This window comes from Verruconis gallopava (assembly GCF_000836295.1).
Source record: "Verruconis gallopava strain CBS 43764 unplaced genomic scaffold supercont1.21, whole genome shotgun sequence".
Lineage (NCBI taxonomy): Eukaryota > Fungi > Ascomycota > Dothideomycetes > Venturiales > Sympoventuriaceae > Verruconis > Verruconis gallopava.
In genome coordinates this window covers 73,178-81,430 of record NW_015622157.1, presented here as the reverse complement: position 1 = coordinate 81,430, position 8,253 = coordinate 73,178, and the positions used below count along the sequence as shown (strand labels likewise).

General features: G+C 52.2%; 2 protein-coding genes across 3 annotated transcripts; one reads left to right on the top strand and one right to left on the bottom strand.

The window, feature by feature from the left end:
- The first annotated feature begins 3,954 nt into the window (after positions 1-3,954).
- PV09_06200 (uncharacterized protein) lies at positions 3,955-5,303 on the top strand. Its single transcript, XM_016359800.1, has 2 exons — positions 3,955-4,131; positions 4,193-5,303. Exons 1-2 carry the CDS (start codon positions 4,005-4,007, stop codon positions 5,230-5,232), a joined length of 1,167 nt encoding a protein of 388 aa, XP_016212248.1. The 5' UTR covers positions 3,955-4,004; the 3' UTR covers positions 5,233-5,303.
- A 163-nt stretch (positions 5,304-5,466) lies between these two features.
- PV09_06199 lies at positions 5,467-7,865 on the bottom strand. Of its 2 annotated transcripts, XM_016359798.1 has the most exons (6): positions 7,321-7,865; positions 7,112-7,173; positions 6,608-7,059; positions 6,387-6,557; positions 5,803-6,332; positions 5,467-5,748 (listed from the first exon to the last, which is right to left on the bottom strand). In XM_016359798.1, the coding sequence occupies exons 1-6, from the start codon at positions 7,415-7,417 to the stop codon at positions 5,642-5,644; spliced, it is 1,419 nt and encodes a 472-aa protein (XP_016212246.1). In that variant the 5' UTR covers positions 7,418-7,865; the 3' UTR covers positions 5,467-5,641. The 2 variants fall into 2 exon arrangements, with proteins under 2 accessions (XP_016212246.1, XP_016212247.1); XM_016359799.1 differs by having other exon boundaries at positions 7,112-7,865.
- Positions 7,866-8,253: the final 388 nt, after the last annotated feature.

Genomic DNA, 8,253 nt, shown 5'->3' with positions numbered 1-8,253 from the left:
TCTCCCTCTCCCTCTCCCTCTCCCTCTCCTTCTCCCTCTCCTTCTCCCTCTCCTTCTCCCTCTCCTTCTCCCTCTCCCTCTCCCTCTCCCTCTCCTTGTCGTGGCGATAGCCTGACTTATGCGGAGAATCTCGTGACACAGAACGTTCACGTCGAGATGATCGCCTTTTGTCCCGTTCACGGTCTCTATCCTTGTCGCGGTGTCGTTCTCTATCCCTTGACCGGTCACGGTACTTATCGCGATCACGTCGCCGGTCTTTCTCCTTGTTATCAATTTCGTCACTGTTCATGATCACATGGTCATCTCTAGATTCTTCCGGTGATCTGGAACGTCGACGATGTTTGCGGCGTTCTCGACTCGACTCCCGTGACTTCCTTGATGTGCGGTGACGGTCGTGCTCTCGTCTGCTGCTGCGATATCTATCTTCATCGCCTTCGTCGACTTCTTGGCCACCGGTGTGTCGCTCTTCGTAATCATCTTCGTGTCTCCGTTCTGACCTGCGTCTCCTGCGTTCTTTCCGCCTCTCATCCTCTGAGTCTGAGGACGTTCGGGACCTGTGCCGCCTCGAGCGTCGGCGTGAGGTCGATCTTGAAGGTTCGCGTGATGGCGTCATACTTCGTGTCCTCGATCGAGGGCGTCTGTCCGAAGCACTACTCGACTTGTAAGCCATCGTCTTTTCGTCTCCCAGGATTGCGACATACTCGTCTGACTTCGCCGAGGGGTTCGACTGAGGCTGTCCGCGACCAACGCCATGTATACCTCCACGACTGCGGCTAGCCCAAATATTTCCTTCACGCATTGCCTTTGGCCCGCTTGGAGCACCTTCGACGCCCACGCCTGTCGCCTCTGTCTGAGGTGTCGGCTGCGGATCGAACCCACGACTAGCATGGTAAGATCCACGTCCGCGCCATCCCCCACGACCCTCAGAGCCACGACCACGGTAGCCTCCACGAAAAGATTGCTGCTCATGCTGGCCTTCATTCGGCGCACCATTACTTCCAGTAAAGTACTCGCTGCTTTTGTCCTGGGCTAGATCTGCGGGAGTTTTTGAATGTTCTTCGGATTGTTCATTCCGTTCAAGCCGCTCATCCGATGGCTCGGTCCTTGCGTCACGGGCACTGTCACTTACCTGCTGCTGCTCATAGTTAGTCACGTCTTTGTTAGCGCCAGGTTCCGCAGTGGAGGTTTGCGGTCGATTTGGGCCTAATTTCGAGCTATTACGATACTGTGCTTGCTGATATTGCCCATCCATTGCCTCTCGTTGCGCCTTTGGGCCAGTGGGAGCATTAGGCGGCGGCGCATTGTCTGCACCAGGGAGGTTTTGACTATACGACCTGCCATGATAGCCCTGGTTGTAATAGCCCCTACCATAACCACGACCTCGGAACGAGCCACGTGAGTTGTGGAAGGATTCATTCTTGATAGGGAACTGCTGGTTGTGACGATTGTGTGAGGGATAATTTCCTTGGTGCGAAAATTGATTATATCCACCATCGGGATAATAGCCAGTAGACGCGCCAAAGTCGCCATTCATTTGCTGGCCATTCCAGCCTCCGTTGCCAAAATTGTTATTGAAGTCCATGCCCATCATGCCATTCATGCCGTTCATGTTCATCATGTTTGGGTTCATGCCTCCCATGCCTTGCATGCCTTGCATTCCGAACGCTGCAAACATGTCCATCGGATTCATGCCCATGCCGAAGCCCGGCATGCCTATAGAGATGAGTCAGCTCCAGTCTTGGTGAAGTTAGGCTCCGACCTTACCCATCATATTTGGCCAACTCCCATTCTGCATGCTGCTCATTTGCTGCATCATCATTTGCATCATTTCCGGTGCCATGCCTACGAACATCTGGGACATGTCGCCCTGGTCGCCACCCTGATAACCATACCCATGTCCTTGCATCTGATCCTGACCATCCTGGCCGTTCCATTGCTCCTCTTCTTGATATTCTTCATCTTGATTTTCGCCCCATGGATTCGCGGCCGTTTTGTCTTCGTCACCTGTTACGATTACGACCTCAGAAGCATCAGACTCAGCGTACTCGTCGTCGCCATCAGCTGCCATGTTGTCGTCATTGTGACTAGTCTGCAACGATATCAGTCAAGTGAAGTTGATTGGACCATGCGTGTACCTACTGGGTTTGGCTGTGGGATGACTGTAGAAGCTTCTAGCTTCTGTAGTTCTGCCTCTTCCTCAGCAACTCGCTCCGCAGACACCTCAATTTCTTGCTTAGGGTCTAGGGTCAGTTTTTGACCGTCGGGCAGTGATTCCTCAGGCGGCTGAGCCACAGGGAAACGCGCTTCTGAAGGCTCCAGAGTAGCATTGACACCTTCTGCCGGAATCGGCTCAGCTGCTGGCTGGCTAGATTCCATAGTTGGTGTATGGTTGATATCTCCACCTGGAACGGTCTGAAGTTTCTCCCGTTTCTTCTTCACGCTCTTGAGGAATTGCGCTACAGTGAGGCGAAGGCTCTTCGACGGTTTTGCATCATCGGCATTGAGCGGGCTGTGCTGGCATATCGGGCACGCCTCCGGGAGAGATGATTGACCTAAAATGTATTGGTATTGATGTTGACAAGTGCGGATGGTTAAATGTGACATACATGTGGCGCAGATGTTCTGATCGCAGCAGGGCAGCTTGAATGCGTTGAAGGCTACTTTGTCGCATATGGCACATCGCAACTTTGTTGGCACAACTTCGGCATCTGTGAGGGATCTTATCGCATATTAGCCAGAGATCTGCGTGCTTCGGGATCTCAACACGTACTTTGCGATGTCCTCCATGGCACTGTCGGCCGTCGACGTCGCCATCGCGTGAGCAAAGCGTGGCTGCCGAGCTCATCACCTACTCCACACGGATGCTTGATAATTTAAGGCTCACAGCGATCATATCAGTAATGTCGCTAGGCCTTAAAAGAGATAAAGAAGGGGAGGAAGGGAAGAGTGAGCGTGTAAGTGTTTCCTTCGAGTTTAGACGTCAAGTTACCATATCGCGACAACGGCTCCAAAAATTGGTCGCTCCAAAATGGTCACGCTTTGCCTCTTTGGTCTTGAGGGCATGGAGAGTTTACGCATCACGTGCAGCGACGTAATCTACAATTTTCGGTTACTGATCAGCAACAGTGGGACGCGCCAAATTACAGGACATTCGTAGCTAAATAGCCCTATTCCTACGTAAACAATTGCTCGGGAGAGAACAAGAACCGCACTTGATCAATGCCACTGCCTCAAAGCAGATCTGCAAACCGCCACGACGTCCTGCTGCACAGAGGGCAAGGAAATAATCAAAAGCAGTCTGGGTTGGACACAACGATGTCTGGTCATCAAGCAGCTAAAAAAAGCGCGACCCTGAAAGTCGCTGCCACACAAGCATCCTCTCCTTGAAAGACTTTTACAGTGTTCTGTGAAATTGCCTCAAGCGGACGGCCTGATTGCACGTAACATTGTAACCGTAGTCTAGCATAGCGTGATCCCTCTGCAACATCATGGACACCCCGTCCTGATCCGTGCGACGGCCTGTATCAAGAATTTAAAGTTGTTCTTCAGAATAGGGAGTCCGAATCGGCCAAAGTACCAAGAGAGTTTGAATGTCATACATCGTCAGCAAATTCCATTTAGGTCATTTTGTCACCTCAGAGCTGGAGAAGATCCCGAAACGTAACGACACTGTCAATCCTATCTAATGTTTGGAGAGTTTTGAAACAAAGCCGTGGCCAAAAGCAGGCGGATAAAATACCATCCAGATAGTTTACCCGAAACGGCGATCGCGTGCCTGTAAAATTCATAACGGGACTCTAGATATCTTTCTCCCTTTTAGGCACGGATTCACTTCGATCTCATCTGCATTAGAGAGCTATCGCGAATGATGCATTTTTTTTTTTCATCTTCCAGAAAATGAATACGATGACGTCCTATCCACAGTGGCTTGGTTTTCTGTCCGTACCTGTAGCCGTCCAGTCTTCAAACTCATACACTCGCTCGCTTGCTGGGAGTGAAAGAAGATGATTCTCGATCAGATATCTTATCTGGACTGTATCATATTCCTGATTTTTCTCACCCCACAGTTGATTCTCCATGTCGGACTCCTGAAGACCTCGTTCTGGCTTGTAGGCGCTTTGCCACATATTGGTGAATACTCCCGACAGGAGCAACAATCTCCCTTGCCAATGATCTGATACAGTTATTGCAGCGATCAAAATACCATATCAATTCATTCATGAGCGCTTCTTTATGCCGTTCGATCAACGAACGCCTTTCGTGCAGCGCGCCACGCCTTTTCAAGACCTCGTCATACGATATGTTCGTTTCGCTTTTGCCCACATGCCGTCGTTCATTGGCCGCGTGTTCTTCTCTAAGCCTGTGTCGCTGCCCTTCCTGCGATGGCGAATGTTGAGACACGGATATCTGCGCTCGCCGATTCCGTGGCGCGAGATCAATCACCAGAAATTCACTGGTGTTTGGATTGTGCCTGACGAAAGCCGAGAGCCCGACGTTGTCGTCTACTATTGCCATGGCGGTGGATTTTCAATGGGTTCAAGCTACTTTTACATGGAATTTCTGATCGCATGGGTCGCGCTCCTGAAGGCTGCAGGATTCTCAAACCCAGCACTTCTTGCACTCGAATATACGCTCGTGCCAGACGCCGTGTATCCTAAACAGATCCAGGAGACGTATTTTGGCTATAAGTACTTGCTTTCCATTGTCGAAGATCCCTCCAGAATCTGCGTCGCTGGTGATTCAGCAGGAGGTACTTTGATTCTAAGCCTGCTCCTCTACCTCTCTGAATCCGAGCTCAGAAACCAGCTGCCGGCGCTCGCATGCATGATATCGCCTTGGGTGACTCTCATCTCCGAGAAGAACCGCAATACGCCTTCAGACTATCTCGATGCATCGAGTCTAAGACTTTATGGGTCACAATATATCGGAACCAAAGTTTCACCCGAAGATCCAATGGTTTCTCCCGGCAATTGCAAAGACGTTCACCGGTGGGCGAGGGCGAGTCCACTGAAAGGATGGAGTTTCCAACTTGGATCCGAAGAAGTGCTGGGACCTGAAACGTATGACCTGATTGACGTGTTAAGGAAAGCTGGACAGCAAGTACATGTCTCTGAAGAAGAGGGAGGAATTCATGCCTGGCCTGTGGCGTTGCTCTATCTGGGCGAATCGCGCGATGAGCGTTTGCACGGGCTAGCAGATATCGTGGGCATAATGGTGAAAAGAATGCAATAGACGCGCATAATTAGAACCAAGGCAACAGATTCTTATTTTACGATAATGCCAAACTACGAAAGCATATGGGCTTGAAAAATTTCGTCCGCTTGTAAAACTTTCCCCAATTTGAAGGAGTAGGCGTACCTTGCTGGTAGGCAAGAAGAACGGTTTACAGTACATGAACTATTTCCTACGTATGCATTCTAGACTTTTGGTGGAGCGGTCTTGCTTCTTGTAGCGAAGGGCTACCAATGCCCTAGAGTAGCATGCCTGCGAAATTAACGAATTGGACATGCTAGGTACGATCAAACCCAGCGAGATACGTGCCAGCGACGGATCAAAGAAAACTCTCGCGCTACGTGCATCTTTTGTGTTCAAAGTAGCTAAAATATTGTGTATAATAGAACCAATCAATTCATCTATCGACCTAAGTAGCAACACGCTTCTTAGAGTACTTCTTCACCACGCGCTCGATGCCATCGAGACCTGCTTTCAGAACGTCCCAGCGGGGCCCGTACGACAAGCGCACATAGTCTACAACGCGTCGTCAGTTTTCCCGGAAAATCTTTCGCTCTCAGAAGCACTTACGGTGACATGGACTGTCGAACAAATCTCTCCTCTTGCTGGGATTCAAGTCGAAGAAGATGCCCGGCACTACGATGACCTTTTCTTTTAAGCATGCCTGGAAAAAGTTGAGACCGTCGTTGATGGCATCTGGGAGGCAAGTCAAGCGTAACCATAGGTAGAAGGTGCTGTTGGGGATGTACTTGTCTTCGATGTCGAAGCCGATCTCCCTCAGACGTTTGACGACGTAGTCTCGCTTATCCCTGAAATGGCTTTGCAAGGCGCGCATCTCCTGCAGCACCCTTCCTGGCTCGAGCATAGTCACAGCGGCTTCCTGAAACGGTACGTTGCAACCGCCGTCCAAGTACGAGCCGCAACTGCCGATGGCCTTGATGAATGCGGTAGGTCCGACGATCCAGGCCACACGCCAGCCCGGAAGGCGAAAGCGCTTGGTCAACCCGTCGATGATGAGGACGTCGTCTTCGTCGACGTCGATGACATTTTCGGCGGATGAAACGACAGTGCCGTCGCAGTTCGAAGTGTAGTTGTAGCCGCTGTCGAGCACAAGGTCAGCTTCGGCAATGCTTTTGATTCTCGGTTATGCACACCAGTAGAACTCGTCCATGATAAGCGTCGCACGGTCGCGGCAGATGTCTTGGATCTGGGCCAGCTCCGGGTTTGTAATCACCTGGCCGGTCGGGTTGCGCGGATTCGAGGTCAAGATGACGGATGTGCCGCGCGAAATCTCCTCGGCGATGCGCTGTGGATGGATATGGTAGCTTGCACGCAGTCAGAAGTCCATCCTTGCATCTCTGCAGAAACGACATACTTGTCTTCGCGATGAAGAGGGACTGGAATGGTCCCGAAGTTTCGAAACAGCGACAGCATCTCGTTGTAGGCGGTGTAGTCAGGAATGAAAAAGCCAAGATAGGCGTGGCCGAGGACTGCAGCAATGCGGATAAGGCCTGCGCGGCCACCTGGAACGATGCACACGTTCTCCCATGTGTACTGGCTCGTTTTGCCTTTGCGGTGATGGGCGTTGTAGAGGTTTGCGACGGCCTCACGGAGCGGCTTGATACCTGCCGTTGGGCCATACTCACGTGAATTGACGGAGATGTCCAGCGTGTGCGGTCGCTCGAAGCATCCCTCAATGTCGTCCTCGACCTCCGGCGCACCCTGACCCAAGTTCGACCAGGACTGGGGATCGTCGAGGAAGCCCGCCTCGTAGGCGCGCTCGCTCGTCCAGACCACGCCGGTGGACGCCCGGGTGGGATCTAGACCCTAAGAATCCATTTCAGCATACACGACAACGGAGGCGTGGGCTGGAGCGTACGGAATGGGCCCTGTGGCCCTCATGGCACTCGCGAAACTGCAAGTGGATGGCGGAGTTGAGTTCTGCAAGGGGCATTTGTGAGTTGCAAGGCTGCCAAGAAGCTCGAAGAGGAAGTTGATATGCCTATCGAAGGTCGTGGCCACGATGCAGCGACGCACAACCAAGCAATAGACAAACTCGGCTTTTGGCCCTCTTGACGTCATGCGTACCGTTTACACTGAAGCGTCTCTCGCCAAAGGACGAGCCTGAGGAGAACGTGCGGACGTGCAGAGGCGACTTCTGGGCCCCCTCATTGCTGGCGTCCATGGTCGGCGACAAAAAAACTTCCCTGCACCGCTGATTTGCAGAGATTTGAAAAGAGAGAAGGATCCTACGCGTTCCTGTGGGCTTCACCCGCGAGCTGGCTATTTAACTGTCGAGCTCCAAACGTGCGGTGGGAACTTGCTTCTTCCGCTCGCTGCACCCAGTGAGCAGTGTGCCAGGTTACATGAACTGGATTGGGCCACACGCGTTGCCAGCTCCAAAGGATTTTCAGCACTACCAGCGCGATTTGTAACGATGGCCAGGACTGTTCATTATCGGGTTGCAGGAGTGATCCAAGCCTCACGTTTCGTCGATTGGCCTGAGAGTCGGTCCACCAGGCTGCTACATCACGACACGAAAGCCGCCGCGCACATGGCAGAGCACAAGCAGGCGTCGTCATGCCCCTCGTGGGAAAGAAGCAAGGCTGGTACAGTACGTTTGGCTTCAAGCGGTGGGGACGAACGCTGACGCAGCGACACCATCGAGCGCAGGAAGATCCACGATGGGCTAACGAGGGGCGTGCGGAGTCTGTCCAGCAAGCACCTCGACGGTATCTGACCTAACTTAAGTTACTCCTAACTTAGTTAACTCAACGTCAAGTCACGAACCGACTGCTGTTGCTGCGTCGTATCCTGGAAAAGCCGCTACGGGAAATAGGGGATTCTCCCCCCCACCCGACGCTGTCCGTGTTGGCTTCAGCCAAACTCTCTATTGCTCCCCTTCGCACGCGTGGCTGACCGCACCGTTTGGCAAAGCAAAGATGTCAACACCACCTGAAACGTTGCTCTACGTATTCAGAATCTCCCCCGGGACACCGAACTGCCTTGTGAACCGGCTGG